The 15343-nt window shown below is 46.7% G+C and overlaps 1 protein-coding gene across 1 annotated transcript in view; it reads left to right on the plus strand.

Moving 5' to 3' along the window:
- Nucleotides 1–3822: 3822 nt before the first annotated feature.
- Nucleotides 3823–15343, plus strand: part of LOC147729356 (embryonic protein UVS.2-like) — a 96294-nt gene continuing 84773 nt past the window's right edge. Inside the window, exon 1 of the mRNA XM_086959839.1 lies at nt 3823–3918. Within this exon, the coding sequence (XP_086815965.1) occupies nt 3850–3918 (69 nt within the window). The 5' untranslated portion in view covers nt 3823–3849. The remainder of the gene's footprint in view (nt 3919–15343) is intronic.

The following is a 15343-nucleotide window of genomic DNA, read 5'->3' on the forward strand; positions in this document are numbered from 1 at the left end:
GTACCAGGGCGCTCGGTGTTTTTACATCAGCCCGAGTTCTCAATTCATCCAGGATTGATAGCATGACTAATTCCGTGCTATGGTTAGCACGGAACCCTGCCTGATTGGACTCCAGCAGGTTGTTGCTCCCTAGATGACCTGAGAGTAATGCTAACACATGCTGCTCGATCACCTTAGCCAGGAAAGGCAACTGGGAGATGGGTCGGAAGTTTTTCAAACACTTCGTGTCCGATCCGGGTTTCTTTAGTAGAGGAATCAGGCGAGCCTCTTTAAAAGCTAGAGGGACCTGTCCTGTGTGAAGGGAGGTGTTCAGCAAATGCAAAACCTCTTCCTCAATTCCTGGCAATGCCAACTTGAACACATCAGGAGGGCATGGATCCACCAGGGAACCCGATTTGACTCGGTCCGTGATCGTGAATAGTTCCTGTTTAGAAATTCGGGAGAACTCAACTAGTGGTGAAATATCTGGCGGGGCAGTGAGGTCCGGTGGGCAAGGACATTCGAGGGGTGTAGTTGCAGCAATTTCTCCCAGAATATCGGAGATCTTATTCACGAAGAAATCCTGGAACCTCTGGCAATCCTCCTGGGTGAACTCAGTACTTTGCTCTTTATTTATCCTGAGCTCCGCCAGGACCCGAAAGATTTCCTTCTGTGGATTTCTAGCTGCAACTATTCTTTCCTCAAAGAAAGCAGCCTTCCTAGTTTGGATGGCTAGTTTGTAATTCGCTATGGATGAAATGTATTCTTTCTTGGCAATGGCGTCATACTCTTTGCGCCATGCCCGTTCTTTCTTACTCACCCCACGTTTCATATCCCGTAGAGAATCATTGTACCAAGGGGCCCCAGCTCCTCTCTCCACCTTCTTCACCCTACGTGCCACAAAATCAATGGCGCTCCCCAGTTTATGCCGAAGGTGACCACAGAGGGCATCAATGTTAGCATCCTGCTTCTTTACTGCAGGAGACTGTTCCAGGAGGTAGACCATTTTTTCCCCATCAAAGTTTCTCCACTTCCGGGCCATTTTCCAACCTTCCCCAGGCTTGGACAGATGGCCATTCAATAAAATTCTGCCCTTTATTAAAAAGTGGTCAGACCAGGCACAAGGCAAGATCTCTGTAGCACCCTGGGCTGGCATGGTGGTCCAGACTAAATCAAGCACGTGTCCCTTCTCGTGTGTCGGTCCCTTCACCTGTTGGGTGAAATCCAAGGAGGAGATAGCCTCCTCAATCTGTAGTGCTTGTCCCTCTTTGGGGGATTTTTCCCAATGGTAGTTGAAGTCCCCAACAACAACCATTTTGTCATATCTCGAGCGCAGATCCTGAACCAATCTAGTAAAAAGAACCAGAAAATCTGGCAACGCCCAAGGCGGTCGGTATACCACCAAAAACACCACACATACCGCCCCCCGCCTGAGCTTTACCCCCATAACCTCTGCTCCCCCTAGGGTTTCGGAAAGAAACCTTTCGGCACGGAGACGAGCCTGATAGAGAAGAGCTACTCCACCTCCTTTCTTAGCTCCCTCCCTATTGAAATGGAGTGCCAGATAATTATCTGGTAGGGCCGCCACTAGGTCCGGCGCCGAGCAATCCTCCAGCCATGTTTCGGTGAGCGCAAAGGCATCTAGCTCACCGTCTTCCAGAAGTGAAAAGACCTCCAACTTATGGCCCTGCAAAGAACGCGTATTCAGACGGCCATAGTTTAGAGTATGAGTATTAGAGTCGCGCTGCCGCGCTCTTGTGCCTCTTGGGTGAAATCAGCAGGCCCTCCCGAGCCAGCAGATGTATACAATCCTGATCAAGATGGGACTTACCCATATTGAGCTCCAATAGTTCACCTCTGGAGTAGAGCACATTTTGACCAGGGGTTCTGGCCCCAGGTCCCGGATGGTCACTGATGGGCAAAGATGGGCTCGCCTCTGGCGAGCCTCCGGCGCGCCTATGGTGCGCCCGCTGCGCGTCACCGCTGCGCGTCATCATGGGGGCGTTTAAATAGCACCCAATCGTGCTATGTCTGCAGCAGCAGCTAGAGCGCCAACAAAGATGGCGTCTCTTGCCGGCACTTCCCCTCCCAAGATGGCGCCTAACCCCCAGTCCAGCCGTGTTTTACCTGGTCGAGCCGGCTACCCAGTCAAACAACCATGCATGCTTTGTCGATTACTCCACAGCGTTCAACGGAGTAGATAGAAACATCCCCTGGAATAAAATTAATAACCTGGGAAATCCCTAAAAAGATCCTGGAGGCTAAAATTGCATTTTATTCCCAAACCTGGGTCCGAATCAAGACCACAAAAAATACAGAGAAGGTGAGAGTGTAGAAGGGTGAAGGCCTTGAAAAAGGATGCCTCGTTGAGCCCACACCGGGAAACGTACTTTCTCTTCATTACGCCTGCTCTGGGGAGGTGTAAGGTTTGGCCCTGCCAAAGGTTTACATGATCAAGTAAATCTGGGGCAGCGTCAAAGCCCATAGGTGTTGCATAGGAAAACCCGCCACACGTGCATGGAGCGCCTCGATGGCGCAACGCAGCCACGTGCGCCGTTTTGTCTTACTCCATGTCTGTGAGGCCAGGCACAGCCACAGCCATGTGAATGATCTTTTCGTGCCCCCAATTAGTACCATTTTCTTAGTGCAAAATGCAACCTCGAGCCCATTTTGGGCACAACGGTGCATTTTGCAGTGAGAAGATAGCGCTATTGGCTGGATTATGCTTGTCATGTACTTATGCAAAGTTTGAGCAGTTTTGCAGTAATTACGACTAATTAGGCTAGAGAAAACGTCACCAGTTACACCCACCCCTAAAAAGTCAAAGACAGCATGCTCTATGAAGGAAAACAAATGACTGGAGGTGAAGAGAAGGTGCTTATTGGTGCAAAGCTGGCAGGCAGTGGGTGGGCTCTCATACACTATCTGAATGTCTCCATTAGGGAGGTGTTGAGCTGAGATTGAGGTATGGAATTCAGGAAGGGGCACCAGATTTCCATCATGAGGGCGTAAATCGAATGTCCCTGGTGCGACAATACACCCTTCCTTCCATCATTTTACTCTTTTACCCCTCATTCCACCCATCCACGGCCTTGCACCTTTTTTGCGTCCAAGTAGCCTTCCACAGCTATTGTACTCACTCCCCTCTTCCTTTCGTTCAGCCACATACCGTGTTTTTCATCCACGCATCCTCCCACGCATCTTTTCATCCCAAAACCTGCCTTTTAACCTCCCCCTCTGCCTTTGAGCCTACTGCTCTGCCCTAAATCATATTGCTCTGCCTTTCGTTCCTACACTTTTCCTTCCTTTCATCCTACTACTCTGCCTTTCGTCCATCAACTCTTCCTTTCATCCTCCCACGCTGCCTTCCTTCAACAACTATTTAACTCTGATCCATCGACAAAGCTTGAAAAATCAAATCTACTCTTCAGACGCAAGTCCAGCTCATCAGATGCACTTTTTGTCTCTCCTATTGTCTTCCCCAATCCGGGTCTTTCGGTGCCTCGAGGACTTTTGTTGTTGTTTGAGGAGCCAAACCCTGGGAGGTGCGTCTGTGTCCAATCACAGATTCGCCCTCTTACAGAACGAAAATGAACGTTTTTCAAGCAGGAATATATCACGGCGCAGGGTCTGTCACAAACCAACTTTGCCACACTTAACAGCTGCTTATTATCTTGCTTTTGGCACCTTAAAGGCGATCCCAGGGCCTCCTCTCCCGGACAGGCACACCCTGTGACCTGTGCAGAAAGAGGTGTCATCCTTGAGGCTGGACGCTGATTGGAGGATGCGCAGCCTCTGACAGGTAAATTAAGGACTATTTCCGGGGTCAACAAAGCATCTGGTGACCTGAGCACTGCCCAGAACCCGAGGATGGACAGCAGAGGATGGGCCCTGGTCGCAGTGTGTCTGCTGAGCACCTGCTGGTGCTTACCTGTACAGGTGAGACCCCTTTACCAATAGTATATAAAGCTGAGAGCAGGCACAGGTGAGAGCTGCAGTGACCGTGTTATATATGGTACTGTGCAGTTGTAGACTACTGGGTGTGCATCTCTGTGAGTACACCTGTGCAGGTGAGAGCCGCAGTAACAGTGTTAGATAGACCTATGTACACAGAAAGCCTCTCAGGTGTACCACGCAGTCTGTGAAGGAACCTGCAGAGCCAAGAACCGAAGTAACCATGGAACAAAGGTTTGAAGCGCACCAGCTCAGGAGAGTATGTCAGTGACAGCATTACACAGCCCTTTGTACATGTAGTGCCTCTCAGGTGTGCTGCACAGAGAGCACACATGTACAGGAGAGTATGTAGTGACAGCATCCCATAGCTCTATGTACATGTGACATCTCTCAGGTGTGCTGCAATGTAAGTGCACCTGTGCAGCAGAGTATATCAGTCACAGTGTTACACAGCCCCGTGTACATATAACGCCTCTCAGGTGTGTTTCATAGAGAGCGCACCTGTACAGGAGGGTATGTCAGTGACAATATTAGATATCTGAGGCCTTCACATCTCCTGCACCAGTGGACACGACATGGCGTCCCCCCTGGCACAGCTGAAGGAGCCTCTTGTAAACTTACAGCTCGGGTGACAGAACACCACCGCCAACGTTTTAGGGTACAGTTATTACAGCGCTTAGAGGCCTTGAGACAGGCTCTACAATGTCAGCGGCGTAACAAGAGTGCCACAGCCCTAATGAAAGCCAGAAAAATGTCCCCTCCTGTGCACATGGTCCGTAGTATAAGACAGACATAATAGACCGCGACAGCAGGAGTAAAGTCGGGCTCTCACCTGTGGGACCTACGGCCGCAGGACCGTTGTAAACTACGCCTCTGAGCAGAGTGCCTAGACACCGAGAGTATCTCTTAGAGGCACATGACAGGCGCAGGAGGGTCTTCTATGAGCATTTGTGAGGCATCGGTCCAGCAGGCCGGGGGCGCCACTGGGATCCAGCTGTGATTAGAGGTCAGCTCACCTGGACAGGTGTAAGTGTCAATCAAATTAGAAGTGACGTTGAAAGTATGATTTCCACCGGGGCTTATTTTACAAATCCTATCATGAGTGAGACTTTGGGGGAGGCGTTTGTTGTAAGTAAACCTCCCAGGACACTTTACAGGGCCGAGGCCCTCATTCTGGGCCTGCATCCCCCCGAGGTGTTCACGCCTCTGATTGGCCCATGTGATTTCTGCAGCAAACCGAGCTCCTGGAGAGCAGCGGTATTGAGTGGGAGGGTATTTAGTGTGGTGTTTACAGTTTACACAGTGCATTTAATGTTCTGTATTTACCGTCTCAGGTGGCGGGGGGATCGAGGCCTAAATCGCATTTGCTAGAAGATGTTAGTATATTTGGAAATTCAAACATAGATTTCGAGGAATGTGCCTGCACGATTTCTGACACTTTTATGAGGGTAAAAACCTGTTAGGCAGGAATTAGCATGCACGTTTAAATTCCGATCTGTGCTCGAAGAGGAGTGCACCCACAACAGGATTAGTGCGGGCTTCTTGTGCTAACTCAAGGACAACTTCATAGACCCTTCCGTTACATTACAGAGAACTCTGTACATCTTCGGAGCATCTGTGCTGCTGAAGTGCGTTTGTTCTTATGACGCTGTAGGAAAGTGCCCTTTTTAAATGGTACACACCCCACTTTTTGCCTGATTTCTGATGCACTGAGACTGAATTTGCCCTGGGTCCCTTCACAGTGCCGATGTTCTTTTGCAAAACTATACCTTTGTTTTCACAATTGGCTCACCTCAGCCCACATGTTTATTTATTTATTTATTTATTTATTTATTTATGCATTTTTATATAGCGCGGACTTTACCCGAAGGCGTCAGAGCGCTTCACATTAGGAACAGAAATGAAACATAATGAGAAACATTACAAAAGAGCAGATTACTAAAACATACGTTACTTACATAAGGTAATAGTGACAATTGTGAGCAAACAAAAAAACATGAGGTAGTAAAAATTGTGAGCAACCAAAAATACATGAGGTAATGAAGGTAATAATGACAATTGTGAGCAAACAAAATACTTGAGCTAGTAAAAATTGTGAGCAACCAAAAATACATGAGGTAGTAGAGGTAATAGTGACAATTGTGAGCAAACAAAATACTTGAGGTAGTAAAAATTGAGAACAACCAAAAATACATGAGGTAGTCAAAAGTGCACAAGAGGAAAAAGTGACAAGTGTGCAGTTATAAGAGAAAACAGAGTATAATTTGAGGTATAATACTGCAATAAGTGCTGGCACAAGAACAGGCGTTACGTAGGCAAGGTGGCCCTTGTGCAAGTATCAAAGGTAAAAACATGTGAGAGGTAGCAACCGTGTGTTACATGGGCAAAGTGTAGTGTGCATGTTACAAAAGGGCACCGAACACAAGTACATGGAGAATACTGCAAAAAGGCAGACACTCCCACCACAGGAAAACACAGGGAAGGCACTCCCATGGTCATGGAAAGTAGAAAATATCAGTAGTGGGGAGTCTTCCTCCAAATAGCAAGAGGACGTGAATTACTTTTGGAGGTGTCTCTGGAGAAGTTTAACTTTGAGGTCCCTTTTGAAGGCCCGGGAGGAGGCGGTGGTCCGGAGCTCAGGCGGAAACGAGTTCCAGATTCTCACTGCGTTGCCTTAAAAGGATTGGGCCATTGTTCTTTCCTTCTTGAAAGTGGGAGGTTCAAGCAGTAGATTCTCGGCATTGCGTGAAGGTCTAGAGCCTCCAGAGAGTTTCAGTTTATTCACCAGGTAGCGGGGAGAGGAGGAGTGCAAGGCTTTGTGGGTGATACAAGCGGTCTTGTAGATAGCTCTAGCCTCGAAGGGAAGCCAGCGGAGGGTGGATAACATCGGTGTGATGTGATCGCTTCTTTTGGCCCCATAGATGAAACGAGCTGCTGAATGGAAGACAGACTTAAGTGGAGACAGGTGAGATTTGGGGAGGCCAGTAAGAAGAGAATTGCAGTAGTCTAGTCTGGAGAGGACTAGCGATTGCACCAGGGTTATAAGGTCCTGCTCCGGGAAGAAGCGACGGATTCCCCAAAGAAGGCGCAGTTGGTAGCGAGCAGATTTTGCAATAGAATTGATGTGGGGAGTTAGATTGAGTTTTTTGTCTAGAATGACACCAAGAGATTTTGCGCTGTCGACAATGATGGGTTTGTTGTTTAGTAGATTCATCTGATCCATCCATGATTGAACCGGGGGAGGAGAGAGTGAGGAGGAGAAGAGGAGGAATTCAGTTTTGGAGGGATTCAGAATCAATTGATGAGATGACATCCAGTTTTGAATGGAGTCAAGAGTAGATCTTAGGATGGAGAGATCATGAGTGGAGGCAACCTTGAGGTAGAGTTGAGTGTCATCAGCATAGAGATGATAGTGAATCCCGGATTTGCTTAGGAGGTTTCCCAGTGGTTCTAAGTAGAGATTGAACAGTGTGGGTGCAAGTATAGAGCCTTGGGGAACACCTTGACCCACCGCCACAGGAGAAGAAAGACTGTTCGCTATTTTGATCATTTGAGATCTGTCAGAGAGGAAGGATGCAAACCATTTAAGCACAGTGCCCTCCATGCCCATTCTCTGTTGAAGAATATTGAGGAGGGTGTTGTGATTAACAGTGTCGAAGGCTGCGGAGAGGTCAAGGAGAATTAGCAGACAGGACCCCCCTGAGTCGAGTATCCCCAGCGCATCATCAACCACTTGCAGTAGGGCTGTTTCAGTGCTGCAGTTTTGGATGAAGCCGGACTGACAATTGTCAAGTAGATCATTGTTAGACCCTTGTAAAAGGTACCGGGGGTAATAAGGACCTTGTGACCAGAGAGGGTCTGCAAGGGCTGCAGCATGTATTGTGCCACCCTCAGAGACCCCTCACCTGACACATATACGCTTCTATTGCAGACTGAGTGTTTTGATTGCAGACAAAACGTAAGAGTCGACATGGCACACATTTCCGTGTGCCATGCCTATCAAACACTGCCTGCGGCATAGGTAAGTCACCCCTCTAGCAGGCCTCACAGCGGTCAGGCTGTGTGCACCATACCACAGGTGAAGGCATAGCTACACGAGCAATATGCCCCTACAGTGTCTAAGTCCATTCAAAGACATTATGAGTCTTCTTAGAGATGCCCCCTGAAAAATGACCAACTCGCGAGTAAGCAGCTAACTGGTCTGCACAAGCCTGCCACTTCCAGATATGTTTCTGACCCACTCAGGTGGGAACCTTGTACTCTAATGGGTCAGAAACAAAGCAGCAGCGTAACAAAACTTGATGGCCCCCCCTGCAAAACCCATGGAGGAGGGCCCCCCCGGCGGCCCGACTCACCACCTACCAGTTTGCCCCACTGTCTAAAAATCTGGCATATTTTCATTTGAAACCTCCAACATTTAAATGAAATGCATCTATATTGTCTTTCTCAAAGTTCTAATGAGAAAGCGGGAAACCCTCTTAAATTATAAGCTATATCATATGTAACAATAATGTCAAAAGCAGATTATTTAACTGAGGCAGCAATCAGAACAATGCCAAGGAGAGATCCGATTGTCTCAGGAACTGCAGCAATCAGAAAAATGCCAAAGAGCGGTCTGAATGTCTCAGGAACTGCCTATGGCTGAAGAATAACTATGAAGGGTCTGAATTAGAATTGACCTTAATGGACAATAACATGAAACTTTGAAAGACAAACCCAAACCAACAATTCCATCAAAACTCGACTGACAATATACATGAGAAGAACACAAGATATAACTCAGAATCCTGCGAAAGGCAAGAGAAATAGACTGGTGAATTATCTGCATACCACACACTAGCGACTGTCAAGGGTTGTGCATGATAATAACGTGAACTGAGGAAGCAATTTCAATTTCTACCACCATGTCTTTATTAGTAAGCATTATAAAACAGGCAGGCAAACAAGGCTGAGGTAGAAAACTGTTTGGATGCTTCAAAACATTGATGCAGATGTTTGCCTGTTTTAATTTATCATTCCTGTAAAATAAACAATGCTAAATACAAGATTTAAGCCACACATATTACAGACAAGTGCAAGCAACATCATAAATAACACTGCATGTAGAATAAAAACAAAACATTTCAGCAAGTACCTAATGACAATCTATACAAACTGTAGTTGGTAAAGCAAAAGAAAAGTACAAATACTTTCAAAGAGCACAATAAAGCAATCACCAGTCCGGCAATAAACAAGAATCAAACGTTTAGTAAAACAAATAACTTTCTTCTTGCATCAACATGAAAATAGATTCAAAGTGCATGATAAAAACAAGTCCAGCAGTATGCATAAAATGAAGCCAGGTTAGTCAAACAATTCCTTCTTTGGTGTGTGTATAAAGGCACATATATTTCAAAGCAACTGGTAAACAATAACAACTATAGCACCATACAATAATCAAACCAGTTTAAACTAACAATTCCCTTTTTGAAGGCTCAACTATTTCAGAGTGCCTAGCAAAACAGTAACAAGTGCAGCAGGCAGCAGCATACAACAATCAAACCACTTTAGTCAACTAAGACCCTTTTGGTTTGTACTTGTGCATGAAGGTGCAAATATTTCAAAGTGACAGGTAAAACAATAACAAGTACGGCAACCAGCAGCATACATAAATCAAATCTTTTTAGTCAAACGAATTCCCCTTTTGTATGTGCACCACCACAGAAACACTTATGAACAGTTTAAACATTCTGCACCTTTGCTACAATTTTTTTTTTGCTAAACTTTATACACTAAATGTCTTTTCCATGGACCTAGACATGCCAGACCACGTGGTAATTAGGGCTATCATATTAGCAGATGGCACTAGGAACATCTTATGGCTATTAGGGGCCAACTGCCAAACATATTTTGGGGACCCATGTACGAACAGTTTTGAATTCATGATCCTATTTCAGCTCTTTCATGTCCTCTTTGGGCAAGTCACCGACAGTGCACAGACACACTAGTCAAAATTCTAAATGTGTTTACCTGTAATATTCAGGGACAGTGATGTGTGTTTTCAATATTGTAACACAGCAGCATATTATTGCAAATAATGTCTGTGACACTCTCCCATTTCTCATATGTGTGAGGTCCTGATTTGATCCAAAAGAACATTTTATGGATCTTGCATGAAACACAACATTACTCTACAAAATGTCTGTAATAGACACACATCAGCAATATTGAAAAAAAGCAAAGGAAAGTTGAATTTAAAACAATCTGTTCAAGAATCATTTAATGCCATAAGGGCAAGACTCTACAGAACAGAGCTGGTTTTATCAGGGGGCCCCTGAAAGTCTGGGACCCTGGGCCGAAGCCCACTTTGCCCATGCCTCAAAAAGTCTCTGGATGGCATCTGACAGTCTTTTTTGGCGCACCCTCCCTCTTCCTTTTCCATGAATTCCCTCACTACTACTCACCAGCAATGCACCTCATCTCTCTATAGCACCTTTCTGACAAACATTTAATTTTTTTATAGCGCTACTCATAGTTTACTCACACTCAGTTTTGTGATCCGCATGGTACACGTTCTTTGTAGCAGGCATCTTAACCCTATGCGCTTTGTGGGTGGTAGGAGTGCAAATGTGACTGCATGTTAGTGATGCAACAGTGTGAGAGTAGGGTAAGAGGAGTGACTGCATGTTGAGTGAGATCACCATATGAATTTGGGTGCGGATGTAAGTGCAGAGTGAGATGAAAGAATCATGGTTAGTGATGGCCTTGTTTAAGTGAGATTGCAGACTGAGCAGTGAGGGGGACAGCTGAGTGAAGTGTCACTTGAGTGCAGGGTGAGTAGTGTGCTTGTATGACTGCAGGGTGAGGTACAGGGTGAACAATGCAAGTGCATTGTGAGTGCAGAGTGATCACTATGAGTGCAGGGTGAGTGGGTGAATGGTGGGTGTACATGGTGATCAATGAGTGCATTGTGATTGCTGTGAGTGCAAGTGAGCATAAAGGTGAAGGGAGAGAATGAGGAGTGAGTTGTCTGAATGCAGGGTGCATTCCCAGACACTTGAAGTAACGCAGCATGTTATTAACGGCGGCGTAGGATTTTCAGATGTATATGTTAAACTATTGCTATTGTGACGTTTATCAGGGATCGAGGGTGGAGGAAATAAATCATGTGCTGATCCAGCAACAAACTTCTAGTCTTATGATTAGGGTTGCCAGCTCATTATTTTGATGTCCCAGACGGGACACAAATAAACAGTCACCTAAAGCTGTATTTTCAGCACTTATCTGTTCATACTTCGAACAACAAATATGAATAGAAAGCACTTTTAATTGTGTTCTAGGACTGCCTGGATGATCCAGGACTGATAATTAAAGTGAACAAAGACAGAAAAGTCCCATTACAAATCAATACATACTTTATTTATAACCCTATTTAGTGTCAAGACAAGGTCTTTCCAGGCTCTTTAAACAGCACATGGCTCGCATTTTTCTTTTGGCAACCTTACTTTATATTCCTTTTCATGAAATGCCTTCTCACACTAGGGCAGTAAATGTAAAATACAATTGTTAGGAATAGGCAGAGTGGGGGCTCAGGGGGTACTGGAACCAGAAAAAGCGAAGCCTCTGTAACCCCTTTACAAAGGTATGTAAATATGCAAATAGTCTCTGGCCTCAAGACAGTTGCCTTCAACCCCCTTGCTGCTGGGCCTTGAAGCTCAGGTAACCTGCACCCACCAAACGTGGCACGCAGCATTTAATTTATGAGGCAGGACTTTTATGAGCAACTCACTGGTGCAACCCACGCCTGTGTGTACTATAGAGACGATGGGGTCCTTGGAGGCTGGAACACGGGGCTGCTGCGGGTATAGCTGCCAAGGTCTCAGATTGCCATGTGTGACACTTTCATAATTTCAGTGTAATTATGAGTGATATTTCAACGACTATTTTCCTGCGAGCAAAATTATGCAATGAAGACGATCAAAACTCCGTCATGGAATGGCCCGGTATGGCCTTTCATTGTACAGTAGAAGGTCATGTACTGTGCGTGTCCTTCCCTTCTACAGAGGCCAATGGTCCATTTTCAAGCAACGCCATCCTTGAAGATGCACACCTGCAGGGCATAGAAACTGCACCACAATACACAGGGCGCAGTGCTGGCAACGTAGAACCACCTTGATACAAACTAACCCTGAGGGCCAAGCATTATTAAAAAACACATACCTACACCTTATGCCAGGAAACAGAAATCAAATGTTTTTGCCAACCTATGGGCTGTTAGTGTGTTTTGTCAAAAGCTATTAGGAGTGTTTTATAACACAGGGCAGCTGGGAACACGGTCTAAGCACATTACATGGCTTGTTGTACACATCATGACCAGTTTGGAAACCCCCATGTTGTATGTGGGGGTAAAAGGAATATTTAAAACACATCCTGAAACTTAATCTGAACATTACCATGTGCTATTATGTAACAAAAGATTGCTGTCTGCTGCAGAGGCCCCCCTAAGATTGCCAGCCTTTGCCCACACTGGGCCCCCTCCCTGCCGGCAATCAATCAGGAGAGCACCAGGACTCTAGGGCCTCTCTGTCCACGTGGGACCCGACCCAACAGGATGTGAGGCAGCCCAACATGAATAGTTCTCCAGTATTACATCTTTCATAGATTCACATGCTTGTATCTTCCCCGTCGTCATGGTGTGAGTCTCACAGTAACAGAATGACCAAAGCAGTATCATAGAGAAGAAAAAACTGCATGGAAAAGCCCATAGGGAATGTATAATTTGGTAACCAGACCTCCTCATTGTTTGGTCCAAAAGTCAGCCAATCAGCATTACTGCCCTGACCTCACACTCCCCAGCAGAACCTTCCTGCCTCAGATTTCCAACCGCCTTCGTGTGAGGAAGGAGTCTCCCTGAGCTCTGCTCAGTTTGGTATTTCAAGTCTGAACTTTTGGCCTTTTTCAACTGAATTTTCTTCTGAATAAGGTATTGTTGGTCATTTATTTTACCTTATAATGGCTGAGAGCTCTAAAAAGAGGCTTTTCAGATCTTGCAGATCCTGTGGAAAGGCTAGGCTTTTCTCTGAAGACCCTCACAAGGACTGCTTATACTGTCTTCATCCACAGCATATTGCCAAGGATTGTAAATATTGTAGAACCTTCTCTTCTAAAACTTTGAGGGACAGAGAGGCTCGTCTGCTGCTGTGGCTTCAAAAAAGGAAGGCCGCATCAGATACAGATTCTGATGAGGATTGTGCTGCTCAAACACCAAAAAAGAGGAAGGCCTCACATTCTAAAGAAATGGTGGAGCCTAAAACTCTAAGGGGCAGATTTATGATAACTGGGGCATCCCCAGGGATGCGCCAGTTATTTTGCGCCGCTGCTCCGCCACCCATGGTGCGCCGCATTTACAATGTGGCGCACCATGGGGCAAAAACGGCACAGATGCGTGACGCATCTGTGCCGTAAAGGTGGCGCATTGCTGGAGTTGTGTCGCAAGCGCGACGCAGCTACAGCAAGGCTCGGGGGTGCACTATCTGTCCAATGCTGCGTCAAGCCTTACGCCTGCTTCAAGCAGGCGCAGGGTTTTGACGCAGCATTGGCCTGAAAGTGACTGAGTGAAATCTTATAGATTTCACTCAGCCACTTTTGCGAGGCGCACCTGCCCCGGAACGCCCACCCTGCGCCGGAACGCCCACAAGTGGCGCAGGGCTTTACAACGTGAAGCATCTGCCTAGATGCGTCACGTTGTAAATGGGTCGTAGGGATGCGCCACATTTACGCTGCAGTTGCATGGCGCATTACCAACATAAATCTGCCCCAATGTCTAAGGGGAAGGAGGCGTCTTCTCTACCTCATACTCCTCTCAAGAAGTCGTCAGGTCAGAAAGGGGCATCTTCTGCTCCGGCGTCAAGTTCAAGGGTTTCTGCTTCAAAATCGGAGGTAAAAACATCGGCCCCGTTGACGACTTCAGCGCCGACGATGACTATTTCGACGAGGACAGCGGTGTCGACGACGACTACGTCGACGAGTGTGACTATCCCGTCGTCGAGGAAACCGTTGATGACGACCTCGTCGACGACGGCGTCGACGACCTCGACGACGGAGTTCCTGTAGTCGAGGGTTCCATTGATGATGGCTCTGACAACACGACGGCCCCGTCGACGATGGCTCCGACGGCTCCGTCGACGATGGCTCCGTCGACGATGGCTCTGTCGACGATGACTGCGTCGACGATGACTGCGTCGACGTTGAGTGTGATTTCGGCAGCGAAGGCCTTTAAATCGCCAAAGTCGAAGACTTTAATCTCCATCCGTTCATATCAATCGTCAAGGGGATCGTCGACGATAAGTAAGTCAGCGGAACTCACGTCGTGGACGAAAAGGTCTTCTCTGCCTCCGTCCAACCTGCTGGAGCAAGATTCAGATGATGAGGAGTCGTCTGGAGTAGCCTATAGACCATCACAACTTAAAATAAAGAGCCAGGACACAGATGAGGAGGAAGTCTTTTCATTTAAGGAACGGGCCCAGTCAAAGTCTTCAAGGTATGAATCTTTCCAGGACTCTGGTGACTACGGTGAGGATGAAGAACAGCAGGAAGAAGCAAGAGAAGAGTCAGTCTCTATGCCTGCATCTCTGGTATCTGACCTGAGGCTTATGATTAATGACTATTATCGTCGTTTTCCAAAGGCAAATGCGCCTCTGTCATCCACACGGGCACCTGCACCCCAAACTCCGAGGGCCCAAAATACACAGCCAACAAAGTCTCTACGTTCACCACCAGTGGTGACAATCAGAGATGACCTGAAGGATACAGACGATGATGATCAACCTGAGGAAGGTGATCTCACACAGGATACTGGAATGGAGGCCAGGAATAGAATGAGTATGTTTTGCCGTCAGCTCCCTCGCCTACCCCGGTGCCATCCACTTCTCCTCCTCAAGATATTGGAGGATTCCACAACATAATAGAGAAAGCAGCTAAAAGATTCGGTCTAGAGATGGAGGTTCAAGAAACGGAATGTTTCTTATACAACTTCAAAGACAACGCTAGGAAGACCTCACGATCAATCCCAATTATCCAACATATTTGGGATGAGTGTCTAAAAATTTTGAAGACGCTGGCTTCCATTGCGGTTTCGGTTCCTAGAATCGAAAAGAAATACAGTGCTCCAGAGTCTTCTCCAGCCTGCCTGATAGGACACCCTGGTGACACAAGCGGCGCAAAGGAACTCCAAAAACCCAGTTTCTACCTCTATGGTGCCGCCAGACAAGGAGGGAAGGAGAATGGACGGAGCTAGAAAGAGGTTTGCCGTGATGGCAGCCTCTACTATTATAGCAGCCAACGCTATGGCTCTACTCAGCCGCTTTAACAGACAAATGTGGTCGGATTTGGCGCCCATTTTAGCTGCACTCCCGGAAGACAAGAAGGAAGA

Source organism: Lissotriton vulgaris, chromosome 2_2 (genome assembly GCF_964263255.1).
Source record: "Lissotriton vulgaris chromosome 2_2, aLisVul1.2, whole genome shotgun sequence".
Classification (NCBI taxonomy): Eukaryota; Metazoa; Chordata; class Amphibia; order Caudata; family Salamandridae; genus Lissotriton; species Lissotriton vulgaris.